This window comes from Mesoplodon mirus (genome assembly GCF_964341445.2).
Source record: "Mesoplodon mirus genome assembly, chromosome: 8".
Lineage (NCBI taxonomy): Eukaryota > Metazoa > Chordata > Mammalia > Artiodactyla > Ziphiidae > Mesoplodon > Mesoplodon mirus.
In genome coordinates this window covers 20,014,343-20,029,432 of record NC_138984.1, presented here as the reverse complement: position 1 = coordinate 20,029,432, position 15,090 = coordinate 20,014,343, and the positions used below count along the sequence as shown (strand labels likewise).

At 47.8% G+C, this 15,090-nt stretch overlaps 1 protein-coding gene across 8 annotated transcripts in view; it reads right to left on the bottom strand.

Moving 5' to 3' along the window:
- Positions 1–15,090, bottom strand: part of TNS1 (tensin 1) — a 231,703-nt gene that overhangs the window by 164,112 nt on the left and 52,501 nt on the right. For all 8 annotated transcript variants that reach the window (XM_082630693.1, XM_082630691.1, XM_082630694.1 and 5 more), the window contains exon 3: positions 10,825–10,862. In XM_082630693.1, the coding sequence (XP_082486819.1) occupies positions 10,825–10,862 (38 nt within the window). The remainder of the gene's footprint in view (positions 1–10,824; positions 10,863–15,090) is intronic.

Here is a 15,090-nt window from a genome sequence, read left to right as displayed (position 1 = left end):
GAGAGGCCCACGTACCTCAAAAAAAATAAAAAAAATTAAAAAAATAAATAAAATAAAATATCAACAAAAAGAATGAAATATTTAGGAATAAATTTAGCCTCCCCAAAGTGTAAAACTTATACTCTGAAAACTACAAAACAGTATGAAAAGAATTTAAAGAAGATCTAAATTAATGGAAAGATATGCCATGCTCATGGATCAGAAGACTCAACATTGTTAAAATGGCAATACTCCCCAAATTGATCTACAGATTCAACTTAATCCCTATTAGAATTTCAGTTGGCTGCTTTGTAGAAAGTGATAGGTTGATCCTAAAATTCAAATGGAAACTCAAAGGATCCAAAATAGCCAAAACAATCTTGAAAAAGAAGAATAAAATTGGACGACTCACACTTAGAATTTCAAAACTTACTATAAAACAGTAGTAATCAAAATACTGTGGTACTGGTGTAAGGACAGACATACCCTCATTCCATTCTCAATGGAATACAATTACGAGTCCAGAAACAAACCCTCACATCTATGGTTAACTGATCTTTGACAAGGTTGCCAAGATTGTTCAGTGAGGAAAGAGTTAGTCTTTTCAACAAATTTCTGGGACAACTGGATAGGCACATGAAAAAGAATGCAGTTGGGCCCTTACCTCATACCATATATAAATACTAACTCAAAGTGGATGAAAGATCTAATGGTAACAGCCAAAACTATAAAACTCAGAAGAAAACATAGGGATAAACATGACTTTGGATTTGACTTTAGCTATGACACCAAAAGCACAAGCCATAACAGAAAAAAATTAGATAAACTGGACTGAATCAAAGTTGAAAACTTGTGTGCTACAAAGTAAAAAGACAACCCACAGGACAGGGGAAAAAACGCCTCACATCACATATCTGATAAGGGACTTGTATCCTGATCATATGAAGAACTCTTATAACCCAACAATAAAAAGGCAAATAGCCTAATTTTTTAAATAGGCAAAGAATCTGAATAGACAGTCCTCCAAAAAAGATATACACATGACTAACAAGGATGTGAAAAGATACTCAACATCATTAGTCATCAGGGAAATCAAATCAAAACCACCATGAGATATCACTTCATATCTACTAGGATGGGTATAATCAAAAAGTCAAATAAGTATTGATGAGGATGTACAGAAATCAGAATCTTTATACATTGCTGGTGAGAATACAAAATGATGCAGCTATGTTGTAAGTTGAATTGTGTCCCCCCAAAAAAGATATGTTGAAGTCCCAGTACCTCAGAATGTGACCTTATTTGGAAGAAGGGTCTTTATGGAGGTAATCAAGTTAAAATGTGACCATTATGGTGGGCCTTAATCCAATATGACTGGTGTCCTTATAAAAATTTGACACAGAGACAGATAGACACAGAGGAAAGATGATAAGAAGACACACACAGAAAATACCATGTGAAGATAAAAGATTAAAGTGAAGTATCTATAATCCAAGAAACACCAAAGATTGCCAGCAAACTGCTCAAATCTAAGAAGAGGCAAGGTTCGATTCCCCCTACAGTTTTCAGAGGAACATGGTCCTGCCAACACCTTGATTTTGGACTTTTAGCCTCCAGAACTGTGGGACAATAAATTTCTGTTAAGTCAGTTTGTGATACTTTGCTACAGCAGACCTAGAAAACTAATATAAGCTACTTTGGAAAACAGGCTGACAGTTCTTCAAAAAGTTAAATATAGAGTTACAACAGGACCCCATAATTCCACACATAGGTAGAGATAGATAGATAGATGATAGATAGATAGATACAAGAGAAGTGAAAACATATGTCCACATGAAAACTTGTTCATGAATATTCAAGGAAGCATTATTCACAATAACCAAAAGGTGGAAACAACCCAAGTGTCCATCAACTGATAAATGGATAAACAAAATGTGGTATACCCATACAATAGAATATTATTAGGCCATACAAAGGATGTACCTTGAAAATTTTATGCTAAGTGAAAGAAGCCAGCCCTGAAGAACATACATTCTATTATTCCATTTATGTGACATCTCCAGAATAGAGAAATACATAGAGACAGAAAGCAGATGAGTGGTTGCTTAAGGCTGGGGCCGGGGTGTGGGAAGGAGAGGGATTGAGGAGGGACAGTTAAACTGTATGAGATTTCTTAAATGCTGGAGAGGGTGTGGAGAAAAGGGAACCCTCCTACACTGTTGGTGGGAATGTAAGTTGGTGCAGCCACCATGGAAAACAGTATGGCAGTTCCTCAAAAAACTAAAAATACAGTTGCCATAAGATCCAGCAATCCAACTCCTCAGCATATATTCGGACAAAACTATAATTCAAAAAGATCCATGCACCCCCATGTTCATAGCAGCACTATTCACAATGGCCAAGACATGGAAACAACCTAAATGTCCATTGACAGATGAATGGGTAAAGAAGATGTGGTATACTACTCAACCATAAAAAAGAACAAAATCATGCTATTTGCAGCAACATGGATGGACCTAGAGATTATCATACTAAGTGAAGTAAGTCAGAAAGAGAAAGACAAATACCATATGATATCACTTTTATGTGGAATCTAAAATATGACACAAATGAACTTATCTACGAAACAGAAAGACTCACAGACATAGAGAACCCAGTTGTGGTTTCCAAAGGGGAGAGGGGGCTGGGGAGGGATGGACTGGGAGTTTGGGATTAGCAGATGCAAATTGTTATATATAGAATGGATAAACAACAAAGTCCTACTGTATAGCATAGGGAACTATACTCAATATCCTGTGATAAACCATAATGGAAAAGAATATGAAAAAGAATGTATGTAAATGTATAACGGAATCACTTTGCTGTACAGCAGAAATTAATAAAACATTGTAAATCAACTATACTTCAATAAAATAATTTTTTTTTAGTGTATGGAGTTTCTTTTTGAGTTGATAAAATGCTCTAATATTAACTGTGGTGATGGTTGCACAACATTGAATATACAGAAATCCACTGAAATGTATGCTTTACCTTGGTGGTGCAGTGGTTAAGAATTCGCCTCCCAATGCAGGGGACCCGGTTCAATCCCTGGTCAGAGAACTAGATCCCACATGCATGCAGCAACTAAGAGTTTGCATGCCACAACTAAGAAGCCTGCCAGCTGCAACTAAGACCTGGCACAATCAATAATAAATAAATAAAATAAGTAAAAACTTTTTTTAAAAAAGCAATGTATGCTTTAAATGGGTGAATTGTATGGTATGTGAATTACATCTCAAGAAAGTTGTTATTTTTTTAAAAAGAGTACGAGAGGCCCTTGACCACAGAAAGCACTATTACACACTTGGCACTGTGCTGGGTGCTGACCAAGACAGCAAGGACAGAGGTGGGTCTTCAGAAGCTGCAGACCAGCGGTTCTCAAAGTTGGCTGCAAAGGGGACTCACCGGGGAAGCTTTTATTTAAATCAACTTTATTGACATATAATTTATATATAATAAATGCATCCTTTCCTTTTAAGAATATAGTTCAGTGAGTTTGACAAACACATACTCTGGGTAACCACCACCACAATCAAGATAAAGAACATCTGTATCACCCAAAAAAAGTTCCCTCACACTCTTCTGCAGTCAATCTTCCCACCACCCCCTAGCTCCAGGAAAGTACTAATCTGCTTTCTGTCATAAGAGTTTTGCCTTGTCAAGAATTTCATAAAAATGCAACCATCTAGTAAGTACTCTTTTGCGTCTGGCTTCTTTCACTAAGCACAGTGTTTTTGAGATTCATCCACGATGCTGTGCGTAACAATAGTCCATTCATTTTTATCACGACATACTATTCCCCTGGACCTTTATGAAACAGTTTGTCCATTCACCTGTTGTTGACTATTTGGGTTTTTCCAGTTGGTGAATTGTGAATTCATCGCTATTGTGAATAAAGCTGGTATGAATTTATGTGCAAGCCTTTCAGCAGACATGTTTCCATTTCTCTTGGGTAAATACCTTGGAGCAGAATTGCTGGGTCATAAGGCAAGTGTATGTTTAACTTTATAAGGAATGATCAAACTGCTTTCCAGAATGGTTGTACCATTTTACACCCCCACCTATGGTTGCCACTTTCAAAAATCCCAATGCCCAGGTCACGTCCCAAACCAATTAAATCAGAATCCCTGGGGAGGGGGACCCAGGCATCATTATCTTTAAAGCACCCCAGTGATTCTAATGCACAGACAAGGTCTGGAACCACTGCTACAGATCTCAGGTGCCCTGAGGCAAGCAAACAGCAAAAGACACATTATATTCACCTACATCTGTTTCCTTATTCTTCCTTGATAGTGGAGAGGGAGAAGAGAAGCAAAACATATGCAAGCATCATCTTGCTTGACACCAGTGCCCTTAGCAAGCTTGGCTGGTCTCTAAGTTCAGATTTTTCCCCACCTTTTTTTGTTTTGTTGTGTTTTGCAGTTTTTTGGCTGCATCAGTGTGGCCCAGCATGGCATGCGGGATCTAAGTTCCCCAACCAGGGATTGAACCTGTGTCCCCTGCAGTGGAAGCGTGGAGTCCTAACCACTGGACCACCAGGGAATTCCTGTCTCCCCTCTTTTTCTGAGTTAGAAGAAGGTAGGAGGAATACAAAATGATAACTATTAGCAAAATTTTGACCACTTAATTTTGAGCTTGGCATTTTAGCTGGGTTATCATAGAGCCCTACAAAAATAGGTCCTACTATAATCCTTGTGTTACAGATGAGGAAACTGGGGCTCAGAGGGGTTAAGTACCTTGCCCAGGGTCACACAGCCAGTTATTATTGTAGTCAGCATTTAAACTCAACAGTCTGTCTCGAAGGCCAAAGAACTTAAGCACTCCACTGGGCTCAGAGCAATGGATGGGTCTTGGAGCCATGAACCTCCTCCCACTACCCTGCTATCCTGGTAGCAGGAGAATACAACAAGCCTCCAACACAATTGTGAAGGGAGGCTGCTGGTGTGTTTATGAGAGAGCGGGAGAGTGATGTATAATGTGACTGAAAGATGGGGGTTAATTATGGGATTTCCTTTCCTTTCAAGCTTAAAGGATGGGATTTAAACCCCTCTGGTACAGGGGAGGAGACCAACTCATTGCTGCAGACTCCTCCCTTCACCCCCCTCCCCCCTCCCCCCCCCACCCGGTGCTGAGGGCAGGGAGGTACCAGGGCTGGGAAGAGGGTAGGAGAACTAAAGGAAGCGAGGTGAGAAGGGGCTGCCCGAAGGCTGAGGGGTGGGCCTGGGCAATTTGCCTGCCCTGCCTCTACCTGGTCCTTTCATCTAACTCTTATCTGACCTGGAATAGACAGCTAGCATTTTGCTGGAAGGAGCCGCCCTTGTCAGCTGGGACTGCTATTTCAAACAAGGGGGCAAGTCAGGAGTGAAAAAAGGGTTTCTCAGACACGTATCAGGATTAGGGGAAACTGGGTGTGGGCTGCGCAGGGACTCTCTGTATTATCTTTGCAACTTTTCTGTAAATCGAAAGCCAGCCTAAGATGTAAAGTCTCCTTTAAAATCATAAATCAATACACAAATGAATCAGATGTATCTGGAGGTTGTAGAACCCTACAGCAGGCAAGTGAGGAGAAAAGCAAAACAGAAGAAAATCTGCTGTGTATATACACACTGTGCACATGCTCAGATAAAAGTGGAAGACAAATCCTGGGCCATTCATTTTAAATCCTCAATAGGAGAAACAACTGGGGACAGATAAGGACCCCTATGAGATTTAAGGGTGAGGACTAAGGGAGACTTAGAATTTGCTCCCCTCAAGAGATTTAGGGGGACAGCTGGAGAGTGGGGCTTCCGTGAACTACGATGAGTTGCCAGTGCCTGTACCAGCCCCTTCTCTCTATTTGTCTCTGTTTCTCTGGCTTGCTCTGACTCACCTCCCTTCTCACCTGCTCCCTACCATTTATCCCAGGGCAGTGCCAGAAAGCCACTGGCACTACGGTGCCCTTAGCCAAGTTGGTTACCATCCCTGGGCCTCAACATTGGATCTCTAAAATGGGACTCCCATGAGCCCTGCCCACCTCCCAGGACTGAGAAGGTAAGGGGAAATGTTTTGTGTATTACAAAGTTCAGTGTAGATACAGGTGATTAAATGTTCAGAGCCAGTCTGCTCATAGTAGCCCCAAACTGGAAATAACCCAATGGCAATCAGCAGTGGAATGGATAAATAAATTGGGATTTATTCACATACTGGAATACAACACAGCAATAAAAAAAGAATGAACCACTGCAACCCACTAGAACACAGATGAGCCTCCCAGACATAATGCTTAGTGAAATAAGCCAGACACAAAAGTAAACATACTGCATGACTCAATTTATATGAAGTTCATAAAGAGGCAAAACTAATCTCTGATGGTATAAGTAAGACTAGCAATTACCTTTGGGGGATACTGGTTGGAGGGGAGCATAAAGGCTGCTTCTGGGGTGCCAGAAATGTTCTAGATCTTGATCTGTTTCATATAGATGTACAAATTTATCAATTTGTTTGCTTGATGGTATGTGAGTTATACCCAACTAGACAATGTAAATGCCTAGATTTATTATTTGGAGCATCTTTTTTTTTTTTTTTTTGGCCACACCATGCGGCTTTCGGGATCTTAGTTCCTTGACCAGGGATTGAACCCGGGCCCACGGCAGTGAAACCACCAAGTCCTAACCACTGAACTGCCAGGGAATTCCCTATATGGAGCATCTTTGTGTTAGGAGGTAGGAGAACTTTTTGAAGGAGAATTTTTAAATGGTTTTTCTGCTCCTTCTTTCCTGCTCTCATCCACCCCCTCAGCCTCTCCCTATATAGGAACTTCTTGTTTCTCAACATTCCTTTATTCCACTCCTTTACTTCTTCATTGGAACCTCTACTGCTGGCCAGGCACTATTCTAGAAGCTGAGGGAGCAACATACCTCTCAACAGGCCCAAGTGCAATAAACATGTATTTAACATCTGCTCTGAGCTGAGCACTAAAGGCCCTCCTCTACCAGCACTGAGCATTTTCTCTCAAGCAGGTCCAAGGGGCAAAGAACAAGGCACAGAATATCTGGGCTCCTTTCTTGTTTCACCTGTGGTTCCAAGAAAGAAGATGCCTACTATGTGTCAATGTGCATTTAATCCTCGATAGCCCAGCTCACACAGCTGGAAGGCAGCAGGGTAGAGTTCAAACCCAGGTATGTCTGATTCCTATGTCCCTGCCCTTCCTACCACTCTCAAGACCTCCCAAGAGCCAGATGAGTTTTGCTCTCTCCCTGGAACTCTGTGGTAGTCAGCCTCCAGATGGTCCCAGTGATTCTTGCCTCCACTTATTCATGTCTTTATAAGTCCCTCCCACACTCAATGGGGCTGACTTGTGTGACTAATAGCCTATTGTAGAAATAGCGTCTGTCTTCCAAGGCTAGGCTATAAAAGACATGGGGCTTCTTCCTTGCTGTTTCTTGAATCGCTCACTTTGAGGCAGCCAGGTGCCATGTTATGAGGACATTCAAGCAGTCCTATGGAGACGGCTGTGTGTCAAGAAACTGACACCTCCTGCCAAAAGCCAGCCGCAACTTGTTAGCCACATGAATGAACCATCTTGGAAGGAGATCCCCCAGCCTGTCAGGCCTTCAGAGGACACCTGACATCTTGACTGCCACCCCATGAGAGACCCCAGCCCAGAACCGGCCAGCTAAGCCACTCCCAAATTTCTGACGCACAGAAACTGTGTGCTGCTGCTTTAAGCTACTAAATTTGGGGGTAATTTGTTACATCGTATTGTGACGTATAAATAATAGAGACCCGCTCAGAGCCATGGGCTCATGATGCAGGAACAGTCTGGAAGGAGGCATGTTTAGGCATCCAGAACCAGCCACTTACCAGAGGGGTGGCCAGAGCGAGCTGAACTTGAGAGGACAGGAGAGGATCCATATCAGCAAGAAATCCCCAGTGTGTGGGAAAAGAACTGTGAAATAAAAGACCAAGCAAAGCAGAAGTCCTGTCACCCTCTTCCCTAGAAATTTCTCACGCACTTCATCTATCTCAGTAAATAGAACCACGTGTACCCGGTGACTCTGGCCAAAAACCTGGGAGTCATCCTTGAGCCCATTCTCACTCTCACACCCAACATCCCATCCACAGCCAGGCTCTGGGCTCTACCCCAGAATGCATCCCAGGCCTGGTCCCTTCTCACCATCTTTCCGGCAAATGCCATGGACTAAGCCGCCAATGTCTCTCACCTGGGCAACATCAGCCGCCTCTTGACCCATCTCCCTGGTCCTACACTTTTGCCTGCTCAAGGTCGGAGTGGCCTTCTCCAAGTGGAGATCAGATCATGTCTCTCATGCTTAAAACCCACCAGTGCTCACTACTCTCCAGCCACACGGCCTTCTTTCAAGCGTGACAAGCTCACCTCACCTCAGGTGCACTGTCTCTTTCCATCTCTCAAATCATAATGTAACATCATTGGAGTCTCATCTCACACAATACTTCCTTGGAGGAGCTGTCCTGGGCCACTCAGCCTAATCATTCTCTAACCCCCGCTCTAGCTCGATTCCCTCATAACTTGTTTGCCTATTTATTGTCTGTCTCCCCTGTGAGAATGTCAGTCCCATGAGGGCAAAGGCCTTCTCTGTCTTGTTCACCTACAACAGTGTCTGGCATATGGAAAGAGCTCAAAAAACATTGGTTTAATGAATCCCTTCTAGAGGCAGGGGGATGGATGAGATGACCTCCAAGTTGATCTGGTTATAAACTCCAGAGTACAGAGCTCTGCTGTGTGTCCTGGGGCTCACATCACCCTTTCCCAGCAGGAGGAAAAGGCAGGGCATTAGTAAGATCTGTGGTTTTATGGGAGAGACTTGCCAGGTGGCTGGAGCTCACACCACCAGTGGGTACCATTTCCTATAGAGGAAAATCCTATAAAAAGCCCCATTTGTCTGTCTGGCCACTGCCCTGCCAGTCCACCTCTTCCCTCCGGGTTAGCCTCATTGGCTGGGCAGAGCAGGGCTGCTGCAGCCTGGTATATTCTGACCCCCCAGCGTATGTGAGAACTGCCAAGCAGGCTACGCCCCCCAGAAGTCATCTTTGTCATCTCTCTGCATCCACACAAGAGGCAGCTGTACAGCAAGGAGCCATCTTCTGTCACACCTCTCAGCCTCTCTGGACCCCCCATTCACCCTATTCAGGCCCTTCACTGGACATTCATCACCTATCCTCTATGACTGTATCCACCACTGCAAGAGATGGAAGGCAAAGGGGGAAAGGCAGGTAAGGATCAAGGAATGTCTGCCCCTACCTAGGCAAGAGGGACATTTTAGAAGGAAGCGCAAAGGCCCAGGGACAGAAATGGGTGAGGAATTATACTGTGAGACCTTGGGAAAGTCATTCAACCTTTGGGTGCCTCGGTTTATCTGTAAAACAACGAGATCTTTCGGCCTGTTTTATGCTCTGGTAGAATTAAAAGAATAAAACCAGATAACGCATTGAAGTGTTTTCTAAGGCCTACAGCACTGTACAAATGTCCATTGTTATTAAGAGAAACAGGTGCAGGAAGGGGGCGGGGGTTGATAGGGGAGGAGCAAGAACACCAGAAGGTTCTGGGGTTAAAGGTGGAAAAACTCTGCTCTGGATGAAGAGAACAAGGTGGGAGATGCAGGGAGAGGCAGAAACTCACTTTCCCACCCAGAGAAGAAAAGGCTGAGGTGGTCAGAAAAGCAGAAGACAACAGAAGGGGCAGAAACTGTCCAGATGGCAGAAACAAGCCAGGCCTTTTGCACTTCTGCTGGGACAGCCCTCCAGCCTGGAGTTTCCAGATGGAGAGACCCCTCCCCTACCCCACAGCAAGGCTGTGTACTCTGCTTGAGCAAGGTCACTCAGGAGGAAGTGGATCCCCTCTCAGAGAGGCCTACTCCACCAGCACCTTTCTCCAATGTAACTCTCCACCCTCAGAGCTACCAATTGGTAATAATCAATTACCTGTTATGTTTTTGAGCACCTACTGTGTGTCAGGCACTTCCTCCAGAAAGCTGAGCGCATCTGACGGAACAATTTCCTTCCCAAGTCATCCATCAAAATCCATCCTGGTGTCATCCCCACCCCCACCCCCATTACTCCAAGGCTGCCACCAGGTGATCACTCTTCTGCCAAAGCATGAGAGGATGCAGCAAGGGGACCAGCCCACCTGGCCAACCAGGACCCAGCAATTCCTCTGGTCTTTCTTTCCTCCTGTTTTCCTCTCCCACTAAGACAAGCCAGGAAACACTGATGGGGAAACTGAGCACCAAAGTGGCCAATGAAGAGAGTGGGAGAGTCGCTCAAGGAGGTTCCAGACCCAGCGCAACCCTGACCTCTGACCTTTTCCACCTCACCCCCACTCCCCCTACCTATCCCCTTCTCCGCCCTCGGGGTCCTACGGCTGTGGCACCATCCCGCGTTTTTCTAGGCTGGCCAAATCCGGCCAACTAGGGCTCTGCGCGGCCCAAGCGGGAATTGAAATGCATCCCTCTTCCCCTCCATACATCCACTCCCCTTGAGATGTAGGTGGAAATGCCTTCAAAGGCCCTTCTCCAGGAGCTCGATCCCCGCCAGCCACCCCCAATAGCCGCCGAGCCTGCGCATCGCGCCCCCATCCCCCTCGCCGCCCCCCGCCCCCCGCCCCGGCCCTCGCCTTCACCTTGACCTGAGCCAGCTCCGGGGCCCAGAAGCTTTGCATAAACAAAGAGAGAAGGAGGGGACGATCAGGGCACCGCCCCCCGCCCGCTGGCGCCCCCGCTCCAGTCCCGTGACCCCTAGCCCGTCCCGTCCTCAAGCCCCCCGCGGGGCCAGCGGCCCGCAGCCCCTTACCTTGGCCTGGCATTTCCGATGACAGGAGAAGCTGCAGACTGCAAGAGGGCGAGACACAGAAAGAAAGTTTAGCCGCGAGGTATGAAATGGAAACTCCGGCGAAATCTCCTCCCACTCCCGCCCGCAATCCGCGCTCGGGAGGGAAGGAGGGACGGAGGGAAGGAGGGACGGAGAGAGGAGGGGGCGGGGGGCTGCCGCAGCTCCCCGGGGCCTGAGGGGCGAGAACGCCCGGGACTGCGAACCCGCGGGCCCAGGAGGCGCCTAGACCACGTTGCCAGAGCCCCTCGGGCGGCCGCGGGAAGTTGGGAGGAGCCGGGGGAGAGGAGGGGAACCGACTCCGCCGCTGGATCCTTGCAGGGGGCAGAGGTGGCCCGGACCCAGGGTCCTTGTCAGCCGAGCTAGGAATAAGGGGACCTTGTCCCCTTACACGCCAGGCAGGCAGCTGGCACCCGGGAACCACGATCACACTCACTCCCCCCAGGAGAGACACACAGACCCAATTCATGGTCCAGGAGAGGCCCGCGCGCACGCGCACACACACACACACACACAACCAATAACCACTTACACCCATACACTCAGCCATACGTGCACACATAGCCAGCCTTGCACACCCACTCACAAGCCCAAGGAGAAACCTCTAACTGGGGGCGGGATGGGGGGAGTCGCACACACAATTTCACGTGAGATCCTCGGAGTACAGCCTGACACAGACGTGTGGGCACAGATTCACACACTTTATGTGTTGAAACACACGTGAGTTGAAACACACACACACACACACACACACACACACACACACACACGACTTGCTCTGCCCTCCCACTACCAGAAGCTGGAATCAAATTTCCTGTGGGGTTCCCTCAGCCTGGAATGTCCCAGCCTGCGCACCCTAACCCCAGGGCCCTCCACCCAGGGTTTGGTGAGCCCCTCTCACCAGGTCCCGAAGATGGGTGAGGGGTCTCCTGAGCTGAGCTCCTGCGCTGACTTGGGCTGCAGCGGCAGGTGGGTCAGGGGCGCTGGTTAGGGAACAGGGAGCCACCCTGACGGCGAATCCTCACAGCCCTGGACCACAGTCGGCTGCTCTGGCTCCTGGATCCACAGTTACCCAACCCCTTTCCAACCACGAGCCAACCAGATCCCCAGCAGAACGCAGAAGGGAGACTGAGGCACAGCTGAAGGCCCAGAGCCGCCACAAGAGGCTCCAGGGCACCCCACACGACGGCTTCTGCTTTGTCGGTGGGAGTAAGGGTCGGGGGGTAGCTGGGAGGCACACCGGGTGGAGCCTGGGATGTGACCTTGGCCGGCCCTTGTTCTCCCAGCACCTAGTTCTGGCCCCAGCTCAGGCCTGTGATTCAGCCAGTGCTGCGCAAGGCTTTCCTGACCCCAGCAGCTATGTAGCCCGACCCGGGGACTTCTCCGCCCCTGGCCACCCACGTCAAGTCAGACCCATCCATCAAGACTTTCTGCTTCTCCCTCGGCCCCACCCCCCCCAACCCCAGGCAACGCCCCTGCAGAGCGTGTTTCCACTCTGACGCCGGCAACCTGCCTAGCCCCACCCCCATGCCTTCTTTTCTGGCCTAGGAATGTGGAATTGAGAAAGCCTCTGGCCATGTGGCCTGAGCTTTGAAGGCCCTTCCAGTCAGGCAGGCGCCCTACTGGGCCACTGCCTCCAGACCAAAGACCTTTCCTCTTCCTCTGCTAATCAAATGCCAGGTCTTCAAGAATAAGGCCTGGGCACCTCCTCTGGGGGCCTCTGTCACTCTTCCCTCCTCCTTGAAGGCATCACCACAGAGTGCCATTTCCTGCACCATCTTGGTTCCTACGCTTGTGGACTCCTTCAAGGAAGGAACCTCCTGGCTCGCTCTCTCTCTCTCTCTCTCACAAACACACACACACACACACACACACACACACACACACGAGATATAGTGCCTGGTACGTAGTAGAGGCTTAATAAATGTTTGCTGAGTTGACCTGAAGATCTCCCCTGGAGTTTATGTGCACCCCCATTTAATCGTCCCCCCCACTCAGTCTTTTCCTGAACCATAACCCTCCCCCCAGCGTCTCATAGTCAATCAATGACACCCCTAAGTGTTCACTCCAGGCCTCCCAACCCCACTCTAGACACTGGGAGGACAATGAGAGCCAGGACTCCATCTTTCTTCGGCATCAGACTTCATACTCCTGACGTTCACAGAGTGCATCAAAACTTTCCTACCTCAGGGCCTTTGCACTTGCTGTTCTGGCTGCCTGGAAAGCTCTCCCTCACTCCATCTCTCCATTGTTCACCAAGCCACATCCTTCTTCTACTTCTAGAATCCACTGAAAGCCATCTCTTCAAAGAGGCTTTCCCTGACCACCCAAATTACAGTAGGCTCCCCATTATTCTTTCTCAGCAGCACCCTGATAAAATCCTCTTAGCACAGCTCACAGTCTGAACTCATCTGGGGTAATTCCTGCTCACTTATATATAGTATATCTCCCCACACTAGATGGATGACGGCAGGGAACATGCCTGTCTCATTCACACTGTATCCCCAGCAGCTAGAACAGTGTCTGCTCCAAGCGCACAGCACCAAACAGCACCTTTGTGCAAATTAGAAAAAGTCCCACCCTCTGGGCAGACCAGCCCACTGGACACTGACTATAGTGTCTTTGTGGGAATGGCAAGAAGATGCTCGTTCTCCAGGAGGACCCAGCCCTGTACCTGGATGCATGGCTTGGTGAGCAAAATGTGGACTGATTCCAGTGCTCTCTCGGGCAGGCACTCTTGGCAGTGAATGGCCTGCAGGGCAGGCCTGCCTGTCACACAGCGGACAGACACTCAATAAATGCCCTTTAATGGAGGGCAGATGGGGAAATCATTGGGCAATTGCAGTACAGTGTGCTGAGTTCTCCCTACGTGCTGGAATGCAGAGAGCTTGTCCTTGAAAGCTCTAGAGTGGGGAGCAAAGGAATATACCTCCCCCAGCCCCCAGCCCCCAGCCCCCAGCTCAAAAGACAAAAGCTCAGCAAACTGAATTCAAGTGGCAGGTTCCAAGCAGCGCAGGCATTGCCAAGCCCCCACAAATGAATTTTTGCACCTTCAGAAGCACCTGCTCCCAACCCCAGGGAAACCCTCTTGCCCTGAATCCCCACCAGAGAAGGCTCCTTTACAATCTTAGTCACCTGTCTCAGGTATTCTCCCATAGGGCAGTATTTCCTACTCTCTAACCTGCATCCCTCCTGCTGTAATTTGAAATATGCTGTTTAGCTGGCTTCTCACTTCTCAGACCAATGGCACGTTCAAATGTGTCACAGAAAGGTAAACTGCAGCAGCAAGCCTCCAAGGTAGCCCCCAGTGTGTCTCGCCTCCTGGTATGCTCACCCTTCTGCAGTCCCCTCCCACAATGAACTGGTTTATATACCAATTGGATATTATAGAAAAGATGGTATATGACTTCTGAAGCTAAGTCATCAAAGGCACTGGTGGCTTCAGCCTTTGTCTCCTGGATCACTCACTCTAGGGGAAGCCAGTTACCATGTCATGAGGACACTCAAGCAGCCCAATACAGAGGGCCATGTAATGAACAACTGAGGCCTCCTGCCAACAGCCAGCACAAAGTTGACTGGCGCACAACTGAACCACCTTGGAAGTGTATCTTCCACCCCGTCAGGCCTTCAGATGACTACAGCCCCGGCTACCTTGACTGCAACTTCATGAGACACCCAGAGTCTGAACCACCCAGTTACGTGGATGAATCCCCACTCATGAATCCCTGACCCACAGAAACTATGTGAGAGAATAATTCTGTACTTGTTTTAAACTGCTAAGTTTTAGAGTAATTTGTTATGCAGCTACAGCTAACTAATACAGAAACCAGAGCACAGAATCCCTCAGAAAGCAAGAGGCCAAAGGCTGATGCTGCGAACAAAGACCAGAGGCCATCCCCTGGGTTCTTCCTTGCTCCCTGGGTACCTGCATATTCCTTTCTGTAACTCCTTCATCCCTTTCCTTATCCTACCAAGCAATTAGTCATCCAAAGAGGCTGCTGAATTCCAACCTTCCTCCCACACCACTGCACCAGTTCAGACCAGTTATCCTTCCCTGGGCCCCATCTCCCCACCAGCCTTGTCTCCTTTCAATCCACAGAGTCACAGGCCATTCTCAAGTACAAACTGATCACAGTGTACCCCTGCTTAGACCCTCTGTCTAGCTCCTCAACATACTTATAAGGCCCTACATGGTCTAGTCTTGCCTCTACCGCCAGCCACTGCCACTAA